This window comes from Muntiacus reevesi, chromosome 17 (genome assembly GCF_963930625.1).
Source record: "Muntiacus reevesi chromosome 17, mMunRee1.1, whole genome shotgun sequence".
Classification (NCBI taxonomy): domain Eukaryota; kingdom Metazoa; phylum Chordata; class Mammalia; order Artiodactyla; family Cervidae; genus Muntiacus; species Muntiacus reevesi.
The window spans coordinates 59,009,936-59,028,363 of record NC_089265.1 but is presented as its reverse complement, the minus strand read 5'-3'; the positions used below and the strand labels follow the sequence as shown (position 1 = coordinate 59,028,363).

The following is an 18,428-nucleotide window of genomic DNA, read 5'->3' as shown; positions in this document are numbered from 1 at the left end:
TTATCAACCCTTCCTATCTCCAGCTTCTGCGTTCTCAATGGGGATTCTTGCACTCCTTCCTGGGGTGGCTGGAGGGAAATTAAATAATTGAGCAGAGCCCCTAGCACAGGGCCTGGCATATAAATGACTCCTGAAATTATGGTTCCTAAAGAAAAATACTTGCAAGCGTGTTCCTTATAGGTGTAAGAATGTGCTTGAGTGCATTCACTGGGGACATCTTGGCCTCACTAAGTACATCCTGGCCCCTGCAGAGTTCCGAGCAGCAATAAAGCTGGGTAGTTGTGATTAGCTCTGATGAACTTACATTAGTGAATTTCCCGAGAGCTCACCATGAACCAGGTAGAGTCTTTTTTTTGGTCGTGCCTCGCAGCTTGTGGGATCTTAGTTTCCTGACCAGGATACAAACCCAGGTCTTGGCCGTGAAAGCTCTGAGTCCTAACCACTGGGCCGCCAGGGGATTCCCGAGACAGAGTCTTGAGCACTGTGTGTGTGAACCCGTTTAATCCTCACCTCCACCCTGAGATTCTGCTGCCCTTGCCATTTTGATGGTGAGGACGCTGACCAAGAGGCAGGCTCCCTGTGAGCCCCAAGGTCGCGACAGTAGCCCCCCCGCCTCCCCCACCTGGCTCCTGCCTGCTGGGTCCTACAGTCCCGTCCACTCCCTCCGCCCCAGGGCAGCCCCTCAGACTCCGGGCTGAGCAGCTCCGTGGCGTCCACGAGGAGGACAGGCTCTCCTCTGATGAGTCTGTGCTGTGTGCGCTAAGCCGCTTCATTGTGTCCGACGCTTTGCAACTCTATGGACCGTCATCCTCCAGGCTCCTCTGTCCGTGGGACTCTCCAGGCAAGAATACTGGAGTGGGTTGCCATGCCCTCCTCCAGGGGATCTTCCTGAGGGACTGAACCCACATCTCTTACATCTCCTGCATTGCCAGGCAGGTTCTTTACCCCTAGCACCACCTGGGAAGCCCCCATTTAGAGCCTACACATGCACATACACACTCACACACACACACACATCCATAAATCAGAGTCCTGTCCTTGGCTGACTGCTGGCCTAATGGGCCGAAAGACAGCAGTGGCCTCTGGATTATAAATATCCCTGTCCTGACAGGGCTTTTAGCAGCCCGGTCAATAGCCCATCAGACTGGCTAATGTCTATTAATGTGGGTCCTCCCACAGAAACCCTCTTAGGCACAGGGCCGACCAGCCTCTGGGGACCGCCTGCCATCCTCGGTTCATTAAGAAGGAAGAGAAGCTGCGTGGGGCTGGGGCCTCTGCTCTCGGAGGGCCGGGAGGAGTGCCCGCCAGAGCCAGGCCTGGCTCTCAGGCACCTCCGAGTCTGAACGGGGCTCCTGGGCGCATTGCCTCCAGTCAGCTAAGGCCAGAGACAATCTGCTCTCCCGAGAAACCTTTCTCAGGGCAGAGACTGGGGCTTGGCCCTGGACCAGAGTGCAGAGATCAAGGCCTTGAGAGCACCTGGGTACGCCGCAGCCAGAGACAGCGCTGCTGACTGCTTTGGCCCAGAAAACGATCCTAGAGAAGGGAAGGCCTGTGTGCAGGGAGGGGGTGAGGACACGGCTCAGAGAGGGCTGGTGCTCCCTCTGACCACAGTGAGCATGCCGCAGGCTCACCCTGGGCTCCAGGGCCCCAGGGCCCCAGCTCTGCCCTTCACCTTCCCCGTGACCCTGGGCCAGTTCCTCCTCCAGTCTGGGGGGCGGGGGTGGTCAGTGATCCATTGGTAATACCTGCCACAGGTGCAGGCTAGTTGAGCTTTGCTGGGTGTTTTTACCATTCCTGATCGATCGCAGAGCCCCTCAGGCTCTGCAGTTTTATCAGAAATTTTTAGCTAATCCTGCAAGGACCTGATCTTTTCAGAAAGTCTGTAGTCTTGTCTTAAATACCTTTTTTTTTAAATCATTTATTTTTAATAGAAGGATAATTGCTTTACAATGTGATGTTGGTTTCTGCCGTGTATCAACATGAATCAGCCACAGGGATAGACATCCCCTCCCTCTCGAACCTCCCTCTTAAATACCTTTTTATTGCAAAATTTTACACAGTTTTTATAGTTTAGAAGACAAAATTTTAAGATACAGAGAATGATTTAAAAAAAGCCACACCCATTTCGCTCACCGTATAGAGATAACCATGAGGAACATTTTGTTTCGTTTCCTTCCAGTCTTTTTTTCTCAACTTTAGTGTACATGTGTGGGACTTCCCTGGCCTGGCCGTCCAATGGTTAGGACTCTGTGCTCCCAATGCAGGGGATGTGGTTCCATCCCTAATCAGAGAGGAACTAAGATCCCTCATGCCAAGAGGCACAACCAAAAACTTTTATTTAAAAAAAAAATATATATATGTATATATACACATATGCAGATGCATGTGTGTGTTGGCAACCCACTCCAGTACTCTTGCCTGGAGAATCCCACGGACAGAGTAGCCTGGCAGGCTACAGTGCCTCGGGTCGCAAAGAACCGGACAGGACTGAGGCAACTTAGCACGCATGCATGTGCGTGGCACACACAGGTACATGTGATAAAAGCTCTTATTGGAGCACTTCCTGTAGCAGATCACTGGTGGACTTTTCAGCCACAGGACGTCATTTTACCCTCATCACCCTGCAAGGGAGAGATTATTCGTCATATTTTGGGACAGTGGAGGATGACCTGGGGGCTGGAGCGCTGGTCCCTGGGAGACCTGTGCTGGGCCCTCACTCCAGGTACTGCCTTGCTGCTCCCGTCCCCGCCCGGGGGCCCGTTTTCTTCATCCGTGAAGAAGGCTAAACCCTCTGAAAGACGTTGATCTTTGCTCACCTCCTCACACAGCACTGTCAAATGACACGTCCCAAGTCTTTATTTTCTCTCTCTCTCTGAATGTCTGCTGTTGTTTAGTCGCTCAGTGATGTCCTCTTCTTTGCAGCCGCATGGACTGCAGCACGCCAGGCTCTCCTTTTAGTATCTCCCAGAGTTTGCTCAGATTAATGTCCATTGAGTTGGTGATACTATCCAACCATCTCATCCTCTGCCACCTTTCTCCTATTGCCTTCAATCTTTCCCAGTCTCAGGGTCTTTCCCAATGTATGTGAAAGTACTTTTTTGTTTTCTAAACCCTTTGATGGTAAGTTACCTATATCTTTGCCCTTTATCCCTAAATATTAGTATGTTTCCTAAAAATAGGAATTTTTTTCTTACGTACCCATAGTACGTTGTCAGATTCAGTCAGTTGAGCTTTACAATACTTTTATCTACCATTCACGTCCCAATGTATCAAATAATGTGCTTTATAGGGTTCCCCCTCCTGGAAGGGATCCAGTCGAGGGAGAGATGTCTAAGGCCCTTTCCCAAGGAATGAGATTGGAATTGGGCAGAGAATTTCTGAAGGGGAGCCTGGGACCACGGCCTGTTTTCAGAGCTGAGATGCATGAACCAGAAGCTCAGGTGTCTGTCTCCTAGTTTGCCAGAGGTAATGGGTGCCCTAGTCTGTAGTCACGGCAGCTGCCCTCTCTGGAGCCCTGGGCGGCAAGGCCATAGAGCGTCCCTGGTCTTCACTTCCTGTCCCCCGGGCGTGGTCTCAGGGCATCCCACAAGAGTGCAGGGGTCTCTGCAGAGTTGGGCAGGCGAGGGAAGAAGAGCCTGTGGGTGAGCCCTGAGTTCACTAAATATCCCCAAGACTATTAGTTCTGTGAGGTCAAGTACTGCGTCTCGTGTTCACCCAGCACTTTGCCTTGGGCCTGTCCTCCAGGTTCCCTGTAAGGATCCGCCAGGTGGGGGGTGTCCGCCAGTCTTCTTCTCCGCTGTCTCCCTCGCTGAGATGTAGCTGGAGCCTTCCGGCGGGAGGGCTCTAGAACCTGAGGATGGGGGCGGTGTCTGCGTTGGCAGGCGGAGGGCCGGTCCTGGGCCCTGCACTGCCAGGGCCACGCAGCGTGATGTGAGAAATCCGCGTGCGGGTCCCCGCCGGCCGCCAGCTTCTGTGCTTGAACTGGTGTCGTTTTCTCGTGACCCAGGAGTTCTCAGCTGCAGGGCCGTGAACCTTGCGTGCCCTCCCAGCCCCGAGACGGGAGTTCTCAGCAGGAAAGAGGGGAGGGGAGGACGTGCCCTTTCCTTTTTCTCTTCTTGATTGCTGTGTTTTTGGCCGCGCAGGCTCCTCTCCAGGTGCGGTGAGTGGGGCTCCTCTCTCATTGCAGCGCGCAGGCTTCTCGCGGTGCTTCTCTGCGTGTGCCGCACAGGCTCCGAGTGCGCCCGGGCCTCAGTAGCCGGAGCTCCCTGGCCTGGAGGACCAGCGCAAGAGCTGTCGGGCACGGGCTCAGTTCCAGGGTGTGTGGGATCTTCCTGGATCAGGGATTGAACCTGTGTCTCCTGCATTGGCAGGCGGATTCTTAATCCACTGTGCCTCCAGGAGAAACCCACCCTTTCTTTTTAATTGAAGTATAACTCACATGCTTCCCCCGTGGCTCAGCTGGTAAAGAATCCACCTGCAATCGGGGAGACCTGGGTTTGGTCCTGGGTTGAGAATTCCACGGACTGTATAGTCCACGGGGTGGCAAAGACTCGGACATGACTGAGCGCCTTTCACCTTCGTAACTCACATACTGTAAAATTCACCATTTAAGTGTGTGATTCAGTGGGTTTTAGATACTCACGTGTTGTGCAACCGTCACCACTAATTTGAAAATAACTTCATCACCGCAGAAACCCCATTCCCATTAACAGCCACTCATGCCCTTCTCCCCCAGCCCTAGGCAACCACTAGTCTGCTTTCCGTCTCTATGGATTTAACTGTTTTGGATTTTTGTTGTTGTTGCTACACCTAGACGTTTCTGGGATCCTAGTTCCTCAACTTGAGACATGCCCAGGCCCCCAGCAGTGAAAGCAGAGTCCTGACCACTGGACAGCCAGGGAATTACCCCCGTCCTGGACTTCTCACACGCATCAGTCAGGGTTCAGAGTTCCAGGTACCAGGGGGTGTGTTCCTTTGCTCAAGTAGCAAAGCCACATCTGGTGCATCATCTAAGCGGAATCACGCAGTATGTGGCTTTTTATGTCTGGTGTCTGCCAGCTAGCACGATATTTTCAGTGGTCACCCACGTTGTAGCCTGTGTCAGTACTTCATTCCCTTTTTTGAATGTATTTCATTTCATGAATATACTGGGGCTTCCTGGGTGGCTCAGCGATAAAAGAATCTGCCTGCAATGCAGAAGACATGGGTTCTTACCCCTGGACTGGGAAGATCCCCTGGAGGAGGAAATGGCAACCCACTCCAGGATTCTTGCCTGGAGAATCCCATGGACAGAGGAGCCAGGTGGGCTATAGCCCACAGGGTCGGAAAGAGCTGGACACGACTTCATTCCCTTTTTTGAAAAATATTTCACTGTATGACTATACTACAGTTTTATAATCTATTTATCCATTTATGGACATTTGGATTGTTCCCACCTTTTGGCTGTTTTGAATAACGCTGCTGTGAGCACTGAAGCACAGTTTTTTTGTAGACCTATGTTTTTGTTTCTCCCGGGGCTGGACCTAGGAGTAGCATCAGGGGGTCATGTAGTAACTGTTTAACCTCTTGAGGAGCTGCCAGGCTGTGTTCCTCAGTGGCTGCACCATTTTTGCATTCCTGCCAGCAGTATATGAAGAGAAATGTCCTTTTATTAAACACCTACCATGCGCTAGACCCTCCCCATACCTCACCGCCTGTGAACCTCACTTGAACTCTGACATATCTATTACTGGCTCCATTTTCCTGAGGCTCAAAGAGGTGCCGTGACGCCCCCAGGATCACACAGGGATTGGTGGGAAGTCCTGGGTTCACTACTAGCTCTGCCCTCTACGTCTTCCTGTCCACGCAGTGGCTGCTGGCTGCCCCATGACCCTCCTCCAGGGGCTAACGTGGAATTAGCCGCATCCTCTCCTCAACCTCCCTGGGTACTGTTTTACAGACAGGAAAGTTGGACCCCCACTACCCGAAGGTCTGCGGGCACAGAGGGAATGTCTTAGATGTCAAATGGAACCCTTTCAATGATTTTGAGATCGCCTCCTGTTCTGAAGATGCCACGGTGAGTGCCCCTTTCCCGAGAGGAGTGGGGTTGGGGTGGAGGGAGACAGAATGGCATCTGAACGAAGCTCTGACGCTCCTGACTCCTCCATCCTTGACAACGTGAGGTCACTGTGTGAGGAGGGCATGAGTTAGAGAGAGGAGAAGTTCTGGGCTCCATGGGACTTGGGGTGCCGCCCCTCCTCTCTATGGGCCTCGGTCCCCCCATCTATAAAATGGGCCTAAGAGCTCCCAACCCTCCAATGAGGATCGGTGTCATTTCCTGATGGGAATGCACGTCTTCCGGGAAAACTATAAAATGCTTTGAAGGGAAAAAAAAATGCTGTGAAGGGCATTTTTACTGTGACTTGAAAATATTATGCCATATAATCTCATAGAGAGTGGGGAGGGAAGAGCTTACTTGGAGGGAAGATTTAAAAGGATAAGACTGGGAGCATTAAATGCCTACCTTCTGGCCTTTAGTCTTCCCCTTCTGGGCCATCCAAGGGGCCCCTCTCACAGAAGGGGTTGGGGGTTGTCCCTGCCCTGTCCTGCTCTAGAGACTGTGCTGGCTGCCCAGTACCCTGAGGATACAGCATAAACCCTTCCTCTTGGCATTCGGAGCTCTCCCCTGAGCCTTTGGGACCACTGTACTCTGAGGGATATTCTAGGCTAAGAGGTGGACTTGCTGTAATCTCAGCCTGGGAATCAGGCCTATGGCCCATCCACTCACCTACCGGTTAGGATGGCACAGATTCCCAGAAGCCTGGGCTCATCTCCAGCCCCTGCTTGGGCTGGAGGACCTTGGGAAAGCCCCCGTCCCTCTGAGGAGCCCCAGGTGCCTCTCCGCTGGGTGACAGGTAGATACAGAGAGGCTTGCCCTGGCCCTTCTGCGGAGCACTGCCGGTTTTGCTGCTCAGGGTTGTCGGGGTGCGAGGGGACCCCAGCTAACACTCCCCTTGGGCCGTGCCTCTCCTGACAGATTAAACTCTGGGACATCCCCAAGCAGCTGCTGACCAAGAACCTCACAGCCTTCCGGAAGGAGCTGGTGGGCCACGCCCGCAAAGTGGGCCTGGTGGAGTGGCACCCCACGGCTGCCAACATCCTTTTCAGCTCCGGCTATGACTACAAGGTGGGCTTGTGTATTAGTCTCCTGGGGCTCCCCTGACATAGAGCCACACTGGGTGGGTTAAGACAACAGAAGTGTATTCCCACGGCTCTGAAGGCCAGAAATCCAAAGTCAAGATGTTAGGAGGGCCATGCTTTCTCCAAGGCTATAGGGAAGAGTCCTTCTGGGCTGCTTCTAGCTTCTAGGGGCTCCCAGCTTTCCTTGGTGTATAGCTGCCTCACTGCATTCTGCGTCCATCTCTGTCTTCTCATAAGGACATCGGTCATTGTAGGGCCCACCCAAATCCAGTATAGCCTGATTGTATTGATACCTCATTACATCTGTCAAAACCCTATTTCCAAATAAGGTCATATTCTGAGGTTTCGGGTAGACGTAAGTTTTGGTGTGGGACACTATTCCATCCATTCGTCTTCCTGGAGGGGGTGAGCTGGACCCTGCTCAGAGATGCCTCACCCTCCTTCACTGACTGTCAAGTTGGCAAGCCGTGGGCCTGTGGGATGAGGACATTCACAGCACAGGAGATCTGATTCTGTTCCCACTGTCCCAGTCTCTGACTTACAGTGTGACCCGGGAAAGTCCCCGTTCTTCTCTGGGCCTCAGTCTGTACACAAATGGGGTTGATGCCATCCTGACCTCTGAACTCTTCCTTTCACAACTCGATAAGGCTTTACAGAGGCACCTCAGAAGCCTCTGTGATGGATAGGAGGGTGGGATGGGAGTGGTTGGAAGGTCCTCTGCCCCATTCTGACCAAAGGGGCTCTGTTGTCTGTCTAGATAGCGTGTGCTGCTGCTCACGGGTCTCCCGCGTGGCTCAGCTGGTAAAGAATCTGCCTGCAATGCGGGAGACCTGGGCCGGGAAGATCCCCTGGCGAAGGGAAAGGCCACCCACTCCAGTATTCTGGCCTGGAGGATCCCATGGACTTAGAGTCCACAGGGTGCAAAGGGTCAGACGCGACTGAGCGACTTTCACTGCTTACGCTTGTGCAGTTCTATCTGCACACAGCTCCAGGGGCCCGATTCACATCTCGGACTGTGGGACTGGGCTGCCCTGGAGCTGTGCCGTATACAGCCGCTGCAGCTGAACACGGCATCCCTTATTAACTGTGTGGTGGAAACTGCTGCTAATGACTGTTTGAAACCCCCTGGATTAGCCGGTTCCCTGGGGTCCTCCCAGCGTGGATGCTGCGTTGCTCCAAGCAGATGGTGTTTTCTTTTCACTGCTGGACCGTCTGAGTGCTGACTTCCCCCTCCTGCCACGTGGCCACGTCAGCGGGCAGATCCATCCTCTCACCCGAGGCCTTTTGGCCAGACTGCCATCTGTGGCTTCCCTCCCGGGGATACCGTGTTTCACTGCAGCCTGGCTGGCGTGTGACTGGGGGCCGGGGCGGGGTGGGGGCGGGGCTGGGTTCAGAGCCGGCTCTCCGCTGTGCAGGTGATGGTCTGGAACCTGGATTCAAAGGAGACTGTAATCATGAGCCCCGTGAAGACAATTAACTGTCACCAGGACGTGATCCTCTCCATGTCCTTCAACACCAACGGCAGTCTGCTGGCCACCGCCTGTAAAGACCGCAAGATTCGGGTTCTAGACCCCCGAGCGGGCACCGTCCTCCAGGTTGGTGCCGGGCTGGGGTCTGGCTTGGGGTGGGAGGAGCCAGGAGTGGAGTGGGCATGGGGGAAGCACGGGGGCTTCTGAGAACAGAGCAGTACTGCTGTCAGTGTGCTAGCCAAGGTCTTTATGCATGGTATCCCCATCTGTTGGGAGGTGTTGAATGTATCATACCCATTTTCAGATGAGAAAAGTGAGACTTAAGAAAGGCTAAGGGACCTGCCCACACTGAAAGCTGAGACTTGAACCTGGTCTAACTCCAAAGCTGTCAATATGCCTCGGCTCTGTCAAGAGGCATGATGTGGAGTCAGGAGACCATAAGGTACCACCGTTATCCACTGTGTGACCTTAGACAAGCGCTTTCTGCTCTCTGAGGTTTTATTTTCTCATCTGCAACAAGAGGACATTCGTCCTTCCTCTGGGAAGTTTAAATGAAATAACCCAGGTGATGGTGCCCACTTGCATGTAGTGGATGCTCAGTAATAATCTTAGCAAAAACGTGGAGCTGGGCCGAAGTCTGCCTCTGTCTTAATTTAAAAAAGAACCCGCAACAAAAATAGTGGGAGAGACTTTATGTGGTTGGGGAAGATCCAGGAAGGCTTCCTGGAGGTGGTGCCTCTGGAAGGATTCCCCAGGCAGAACTGGGATGAGAAAAGAAGGCATTTCGGGTGGAAGACAAGGAGTTCCTGACCACACATGTCACTCCAGGAAGCCAACTATAAAGGGCACCGGGCCAGCAAAGTGCTATTTCTGGGGAACTTGAAGAAGCTGCTGTCCACCGGCACATCCCGATGGAACAACCGGCAGATGGCCCTTTGGGACCAGGTCAGTCACCAGAGCGGCCCTACCAACACCCCGCACCACACCAACCCCCCAGCACCCCTTAGCTGAGTGCTGGCTTCATCTGTTCACTCACGCATTCACTCACCGACCAAACTGATTGATGAAAACCAGGGAGGTGCCAACAGCCTGACGGCCATCACCCAGATCTTGTGCATCTGGTCATTCAAGGAGGGGGAGGGGTCAGGACTTAGGAGAAGCCTCACTGTCAGGGAGGGGAGGTGGCTGAGCCTGGGACCAGGACTTGGGGTGGGGTGGGAGAAGGAAAGGGCCTTCTGGATGGGGGGAACAGCTGGGGCAAGGACTTAGGATGAAATAGGGAGGCATGTGAGCAAGAAGAGCTGCCTGTTCAGCATGGGTGGGGGTGGGGAAGGGGGTGAGGACCAGGCCAAGTAGTACTGATTTCAAGGAGCTCTTGGCCAGAGTTGAACAGACTGCTTCCTCTCTATCTCTGAATCTCCTTGCCTCATAGTAGATGTAATCCAGGAGGAGGAAGGCTGGAGTGACGTCATGCGTATAAGTGATTTGTTAAAGGCAAAATGCCAGCAAGGCAAAAGGAGGGGGTCTGTCTCTCACACACACGCGCACACACACACACACGCACACACACACACACACACAGAGCCCCGGGGCAGGAATTCTTATCTCAGCACCGCCGAGGTCCTCCGTGAGTGACCCACAGGCCTTCCCGGACCTCCTTCCTGTGCAGGATGACCTGTCTGTGCCTGTCACCGAGGTGGACCTCGACGGCTCCTCCGGTGTGCTGTTTCCCTTCTACGACGCGGACACCAGCATGCTCTACGTGGTGGGGAAGGTCAGTCGGGCATGGGAGGGAGCCGCTGCCTGGTCCCGCCGGCCTGGGGCCCCTGGAGTGCAGGGCAGGGCCAGGGCCAGGCAGGAGTGGCTGGATCCTCTCCCCCTGTGGTGAGCCCCCAGCCCTGTCCCACCTTCCGGGCTCCACAGGAGCACCTGGGGCCAGGGCTTTGGCTGGACACCCTGAGCTAGTCACCCCCCCAATTCTGGGTCCAGGTGAGGAGGGGCCAGTTGGTGTTTCTTGGCAGGGGCAGCTTTGAATTCGGGGCAGAGGCGGGTCTTCACCGGGTAGGACTGTTCTGTGATCGGCATCCCTGGCCCCTCACCCCACGGTCAGGCACAGCAGCCACCTGCCCACCCAGTCATTATGACAGTGACGACCTGAAGTGCCCCACGGGTGAGACCCGCTGGATGCTCTCAGCACTCAGCACTCTTGGCCTTCGTGTGTAGCTCTTGGATGGAGTGGGGTTCAGGTCTGTGCTCCCCAAGCCTCTGCCTTGGAGGCACACAGCAGGGGGGACTTTGGGTCACGGTTGGGGGGATTGAGTGTTAAAGTGAGGACCCCCTGCTGCCGTGGAGACCATCCCCTGGTATGCCCTTGTGTGAGGTGGCTCTGCCAAGTCACACTCATAGTGAGCATCAGGTTTCTGATGTGTGGCCGTGGGGCCAGGAGGGGGGCTTGTGGTACCCAGCTCTGAACGGTGCCCTCTCTCCCATAGGGGGACAGGAACATCCACTACTATGAGATCAGTGCCAACAAACCCCACCTGAACTACCTGACGGAATACCACTCCTATAATCCACAGAAGGGGATCGGTGAGTGTGGGACGCGGAGGCCACATGGGGCCTGGGGAGACAGGCATGAGTCAGCTGCAGGCCCGGCCCTAAAAGAGTCCCCATGTGGAAGGGGAGACAGCAGGTCAAGACTCTGAGTTGATGGGAGCTCTACTTGACGTATGTGGGAGGTTCTCTGGGAGCACATAGGAAGAAGCCAGGGAGGGCTTCCTGGAGGAGGCAAGACCCGAGGCGCCAAAAGGGAAGCAGAGCAAGACGTGGGCAGAGAGTGGAGATGTTGTAGCTGAAAGCTGAGCAGTTACAACAGGAGCAAGAAGGTGGGGGACCCTGACCTAAGAGAGGCCCTAGATTTTAAGTTTGTTTAGGGATAAGAAGCAAAACAAAACAGGATACAACTCTGCGCCCTCGACAGGAAGCCCACTTATTCATAAAGACACAGCTAGGTTAAAAGTAAATGTGGAGAAAGATAAGAGAGCGTGCTGACATTAATCAAAGGGGAGCTGGAGTCGCTGTATTAAGGGCATCTGGGGGAATTCCCTGGTGGTCCAGCGGGCCACACTCCACACTCCCGATGCAGGGGGCCCAGGTTCAACCCCTGGTCGGAGACCTGGATCCCCGCATGCCGCAGCTAAGTGTCCACATGCTGCAGCTGAGACTCAGTGCAACCTAAATTTTTTTTTTTTTTTAAAGCGGCACAGAATGTTCGCGCTTGAACCCGAGCCCAATCTGCGCTTGGTTCTTCCGCATTATCAGATGTAGGGCTCGAGACCTGCGAATTCTAAGGGGATACAAATGTCTCTAAAAACTACAGTTTAGGAAACAATAAAAAAATACCCGGTAACCTGAGAGGCCAGCTTTTATATTGTTCTGGTTTTATTGAAAACACTTAAAAGAGCACTTGAAAGCTAGAGTAAATGCTTTAAGTGTTTTCTCTGGTAGTAGAGGCTTTATAAAACCCTTGGTCGTCCAATACCTGAATCATGCTACTTTTAAAACCCCTATTTGTTTTTTTGAGCCAGATCTTTTCTATTAGAACCAAGACAACTCTAAACTCATGGGAGGAAAAAAAAAAACTGTAATAAAACAGGTGCTGGGATTTGGCTTTGATGGAAAAAAAAAAAGCGGCACAACCTAAATAAATAAATTTAAAAAAAAAAGACCATCAGGGTTGGGAGCTGTGGGGATAGTGATGGAGGGCTTTGAGCAGAGCACACTCCCTGTAAAAGTCTGGCTAAAATCCTTAAAGATGGCAGGCAAAGTCTGATGGTTCCAACCCCTCTCCCCAGCACGGGGCCGAGCCAGTGCAGGACTCTGCTGAGGGAAGAACCCTGGGAGGAAGGTGGTCTCTGTTCACACCCAGGTGTGCAGCCTGGCTTTGCCACTGCTGCCCTGGGCCCCAGCCCCGCCTCCGTCATCTACCCACAGGTGTTATGCCAAAGAGAGGTCTCGACGTGTCCTCCTGTGAGATCTTCCGTTTCTACAAGTTGATCACAACCAAAAGCCTCATCGAGCCCGTATCCATGATTGTACCCCGACGGGTAAGGGCGGTGGGGGCCATCTCCGAGGGAGGGAGGAGCCCCTCCTGGAGGAGGAGGAGCCCGGGGTCGGAGCCTGGCCCCCGTGCCCCGGGGGAGCCGCCGGAGGCTGGTGGCCCCTCCTCAGAGGGAAGGCTTTCTCGGTGAGTTGCTCCGTGAGCTGGGGCACGGCCCTTTGCTCTGGGCCTCAGTTTCCTCCGCTCACAGGGCTTGGGGGAGAGTCTGCACCCCAGGCTCTCTAAGAGGTCCCCCCAACCATCCCCGCTCTCACTGTCCTGATTGGTCCTGCAGTCAGAATCCTACCAAGAGGACATCTACCCGCCCACGGCCAGCGCCCAGCCCTCTCTGACAGCCCAGGAGTGGCTCAGTGGGATGAATAAAGGTGAGGAAGGCAGAGAAAAGGCTCGGGGAAATGTGGGGGGCGCTGGAGTGTCCAGTGGCCCCAAGTGACTGAGAGGGTCTCCCTGATATCTGTGTCTTCCCGTAACCCATAACCCCAGAGGACTGGTGGTTGACAGCTGGTTAAGAGCAACTAGGGGCCTTTCCTGGGGGTCCAGCGGGTGAGACTCCGGCCATTAGGATGCACACACGTGGATCGAGGCAGGAAGGGGCTTGCCCAGAGTGGCTCAGGAAACTCCCCCCAATTCAAGGAATTTTGCTCCATGGAAAATGTCTTTAAACCCTGGGCTGTGCAGAGTGACTGGACCATCTCAGCTGGATCCCCTGCCCATCCGCCCCCACTTCTGCATTTACTCTTTGACCCCAGAGACCTTGTAGGCAGTGGCCCCTGCCCGGGCCCTCCTGCCCGCTCTGCCTGCCCTGACCCTCCCTCCGGGGTCTGCCAACACAAGGGCCTGCACAGTGGGAGGCCGGTGTTGGGAGAGTTCATGACCTGGTAGATGGCAGAGTGCAGCACAGGCGGGAGGAGCTCGCGGTGTTCTGGGGCAGCCCCTGCAAACCCGGCCTCGCCTAACCACATGCGTGCATTTACGCTCCGCTCTGGCCTGTGGGCTTGTGCCTGTCTGCATGGGGCCACACGTGTGGCATGCATCTTCGGGTCTGCGTGTGGCTCCGCGTGTATCAGCGTCCCTCGGGGGCTGTCCGACCTCTCACGGCCCTCTGCTTCCCTCCCAGAGCCCGTCCTGATGTCCCTCAGGCCTGGTGCCGAGCCGCTGAGCCCGCAGCCTCTGCCCTCAGAGAGAACCCTGTCTGTGCCCACGGCCCCCATCTCGCCTCATCTCCTCAACCAGACAGGAAGGCTGCTTGCAGAGGATGGCCGGGGGCCCTTCTCCCCGCCAGAGGAGAAGGCGCCAAGGTGGGCGGCAGAACACAGGCTGGAGGAGAAGAAAACCTGGCTCACAGATGGCTTTGACATCTTTGAATGCCCCCCACCGAAGACAGAGAATGAGGTGCGAACGCGGTGGGCGTGGGTCTACCAAGGATGGGGAGCAGCTGGGGTGGGGAGGCAGAAAGTGAGGGCAAGAAAAATGACCCGCGGTGTGGCCCGGCCTGGCCGCTGAACCCACCTTGCTGGTTCATTTAACAAGCAGGTCGTGAGCACCATCCGCATGCCGAGATATGGTGGGTTTACTTACAGATGGTGTAAAGGCCGAGGGTTTGACTTGGGTATTAAAGTCCCTTCCGGTTCTGACTCTCTAGGATTTTCTGTGCTCTCAGAGTCAGCTTTTGTTAAGGGCCTATCCCGTGTGCCGGGTCCCAGTTAGACAGGCGCTCGTATCATCTGATTGTATTTTCTCAGCGGCCCAGGGAGTACGTAGCAGCTCAGAGATACAAGGGCTGGTGTCTCATGGAGGGATTCTGAGTCTGGCTCTCCTGAGCGCTAATTCTGGGAGCCAGGGGCTGAATCTCCCCCAGCCTCAGCTTCTGCAGCGGTGACGTGGGAGCACTAATGCTACTTCCCACCCTATGGGCTCTTGTGAGCGTTCGGTGGAACAACAAAGATACTTAGGGAAACACCCAACATCTAGGGCCATCCCGTACACTGGCAGCAGTGGTAATAATGCCGAGGTCAGTTTTCTGACCCCCAGTTTCCAGGGGAAGAAACTGAAGTTAAGAGCAGGTAAGGAGCCTGTCCAAGGTCACGTGGTTTAGTGGTGGTGAAAACTCCAGTCTCCAGGACTTCAGGGCCAAGTGTCCTTTCCTCCACCTGTGGGGAAGTCTAAGGAGACATGAAATATCTGAAACGTCAGTTCTTTTTTGAATTTCACTTACTGGGTGAAGAAAGCAAGGTTTCTGTAAAACATCTACCATGGCTGCCCCCTCCAGTCTCAGTCTTGTTAATGCAATCACCCCCCTTTCTGAGTGGCAGAGGGGCAGTGTCAGTGCTTCCTGCTGGCGTCTTGCCCCCTGGCATCCCAGGACAGCCCGCTGACCGACCCCTCCGCTCTCTGCTCTCCCAGCTGCTGCAGATGTTCTATCGGCAACAAGACGAGATCCGAAGGCTCCGGGAGCTGGTGACCCAGCGCGAGGTCCAGGCCAAACAGTTGGAACTGGAGATCAGAAACTTGCGTATGAGCTCGCCAAGGCTCTGAGCAGAGTCCGCTGCCCTCCTCGCCCTCAGGGACACCAGTCGGCTCCATGCGGAGGTCCAGAACCAAACCACAGGTCCTCCGAGAACAGCTACTGTTTCTATATTTTTTACCAGAAATGAAACTCTTGGTCGCTGAAAGATTCCAGTGGGACCTGCTGCCGATTTTCCAATTGCCTTCTTCAAACAATGGTGTCTGAACTGACTCTTCTTAGATGATACCTTGCCTTCGGTTGACTTGCTTTGAAGGGTCCATGATAAGTTCTCAAGGGGAAAACAGTACTGTAGAAAGTTAGAGCTGGAAGGACCTAGGAGGTGAAGCGGCCTCTGGTTTTCAGGCTGTGGTTCATAGCAAGGCAGGGTGGGGAAGGTGAAGCCAGGAGGGCTGTTTTGTTTTGTAATACTGGCTTCTATGGAATACATAATTCTCCTACTAAAAATCAGAAGTTTGCGAAGAAGCGGCATGGTCCAGCTTCTTTATTTCATAGATGGGGAAACTGAGGCCCAGAGACAGGCAAGTAATCAAGGTCCCCAGAGAGTACATGGCTGGGCTGGGCTGAGCTCCTGGTCTCCTGGGTCTCTCTGCTGTTTGTGAGGCAGCACGTGTGCGGTTCCCAGCCCACCGGGCAGGAATCCATCGGTTCTGGGCTCATCTGTGCCCCTGACTTGCTCTGTGGCCTCTCGGAAGTCATTCACTCTCTGGCCTCACTTTCTCCATCTGAGCAAGGAGGCCCCTGGAATGTGCTGTCCTTTAGAGGATCTGCCACCTGAAATGAAAAAACCTTGGCCTTGACCTGAGGGAAGCTACTTTGCAGGGTGATGATCTGGATTTGCTGCAGGAGCTCAAAAAGATATTGACAAAGGGGCAGAGGAAGTTTAACTTCCAGAAAATAAGTCAAGGTTCCGCCTAATTGTGGAACGCAGACACAAGGCCATCCTCTCTCCCTTCAACTGGAATCAGCCAAGTATGTGTAGACACTACCTTGGGTGGGGATGCAGACAGCAGAGTGGTGCTCGTGACCACTGACTGCCACCACCAAAGCCCCGAGGTCATAGAGCCTGCCTCCTCCAGGATGATGTAGGCAGGTTTCAGCCCAAGGTTACAGGAGAGGTCCCCAGGAGGTGGGGAGCCCCAGCCCTGGAAGTGTGGCACCCACTCAGGAGGGCTTCTGGAGAGGGATGCCTGTAGTGGGCAAGGAACTGGGACCAGATGACCCTGACTTCCCTTCCAGACTGACAGTTTTTCTGTGTCTCTCTATTGTGTATTCTAGGCCCTTTCTCTAAGGCGCTCTCTCTCTCAGTGGTCAGTACAACCCAGCTAGAGACAGGGAATGCTGGATGTTAAATGTGCCCCTCCTTACCAAGGCTGTGCCAGCCATGAGTTTTGCCCAAAGCACAGGGTGATCCTGGAACTAAGATGGGAACTACAGGAGGGCCACTCGGGCCTGGTATGTTTCAACCCCGGCTGTACCTTCGAATTCCTCTGGGAGCCTTCAGGAACCACAGACATACAGGCCCAACCCCAGACCACTGATGTGGAATCTCCAGAGTGGGGCCTGGCTTGGTACATGTTTTTTAAGTTCCCAGATGATTCTGCAGCACAGTCAGGACAGAGACCCAGTGGACTGGCCCATCTGTACCTATCTTCAGTGAAGATGGGGATCATGAGCACCAGACAGGATCTGGGACTCCAACCCCATCTTCTGAGTCCAGGCTGAAAGCTCCTAAAAAGTAGGGAACATCATCCTGGGGGTCCCTGGGACCCCCGACTGCAACACGATGACGGCTCTCTGCCCCCGATGGCCCCCTCCCCTTGCCCTGGCTGAGTCCCCTCATTTGCCCACACACACCAGATACGCCCACGTTCCCTGTGTGTTTACTAAGTTGCTGGGTCCTGCCAAGCTTGCCAAAGGCCAAATCTCAGGCATTGTCGGGGAAGCAGAGCTCCACTGAATGGGGCTACCTCCCCCCACCTCGTCTGTGACCAGCACTTCACAGTTTACAGCGCCCTCTCACCCCCACTCGCTGACACGTCCTCCTCTGATACAGGTGAGCTAGGCGTTGTCATCCCCAAGTTCAAAAGGGAACACCTAGTCTCAGAGAATGAGGCATCATCAAGCCCAAAGGCACAAGCGGAAAGGCTGGGAGGTGAGGTCCTGTCTGGGGAGCTGCCACATGCCTCCTCCACACGGAGCCTTTCCTTCCTGCTCAAGCTCTCCCCACCCCGAAGGGACCCGTACCTCGTGCTTAAAACCAACACGAAGGCATCCATGAACAATCTTCTTTTCCTTTCTTTTTTTTACATCTACAATAAATTATTTAAATTATTTCACAGCAAGGGAGAGGGATAGGTAATTTTTATCAGATATTTTTTTAAGTCATTTTTTAAAAATTGTTTTTGTTGTTGGCTGATGAAGTAGGACTTGCCCAGCATTTGCAGGGCCCTCAGGCTCAGGGCACGCAGACTGTGTTCCCATCTCCCTACTCCATACTCTAAGGGCCCCCTGACTGTTGACTCAGGAACTTTCTGGGAGTGAAGACAGCCCTGGGAGATGAGCTCTGGCTTCTATCTACAATCATTGAGATTGTAGCATAGACGGAAGCAGGAAGTCAGAAATCGAGCTATGCTTTTAATACGAAACTGTGCCTGAAACCCTTTGATTGTTTTAATATTGTTTCTGAAATTCCTTGTACCTTTATAAAAAAAATAAAAGTGAAGATAAATAGATGTGGAATTGTGCAATGGAAAGAAGTTAACAAAATAATAAACATCTGCCTAGACATTTTAATACATGGAGTTTTCCTTGGTTTGTTTCACAAATACAGCTTTCCCTCGCTATCTGAAAGTAGGTGGTCATGAAACCTTTCATAAGCCAAAATGGCTGAAACGTGAAGAAGCGATTACCTTCACGCAAAATAAGTCAAGGGGAAGCACAGATGCTCACAGACGCAGCTCAAAGCTAAGACGGCGTCATGTTAAGGATGCGGAGTGTCGTTCCTGCAGAAGGAGCGTGACAATACCACTCCAGCTGCCCGGGGCGCTAGGAGGTGCCTGATGCCTCTGTAATAACTCCGCAAAACAGATGCCGAATTTCTTTTTTTGTGGTTTTTTCCTTTTTTTTTTTTTAA

The 18,428-nt window shown here is 53.8% G+C and overlaps 1 protein-coding gene across 3 annotated transcripts in view; it reads left to right on the top strand.

Moving 5' to 3' along the window:
• The window catches only part of CORO2A (coronin 2A), a 64,943-nt gene extending 46,874 nt beyond the window's left edge, over positions 1–18,069 (top strand). For all 3 annotated transcript variants that reach the window (XM_065907830.1, XM_065907829.1, XM_065907827.1), the window contains exons 3-12: positions 5,939–6,055; positions 7,016–7,165; positions 8,595–8,774; positions 9,477–9,593; positions 10,318–10,422; positions 11,141–11,237; positions 12,642–12,754; positions 13,043–13,133; positions 13,886–14,160; positions 15,172–18,069. In XM_065907830.1, coding sequence (XP_065763902.1) covers positions 5,939–6,055; positions 7,016–7,165; positions 8,595–8,774; positions 9,477–9,593; positions 10,318–10,422; positions 11,141–11,237; positions 12,642–12,754; positions 13,043–13,133; positions 13,886–14,160; positions 15,172–15,303 — 1,377 coding nt within the window. In that variant the 3' untranslated portion in view covers positions 15,304–18,069. The remainder of the gene's footprint in view (positions 1–5,938; positions 6,056–7,015; positions 7,166–8,594; positions 8,775–9,476; positions 9,594–10,317; positions 10,423–11,140; positions 11,238–12,641; positions 12,755–13,042; positions 13,134–13,885; positions 14,161–15,171) is intronic.
• Positions 18,070–18,428: the final 359 nt, after the last annotated feature.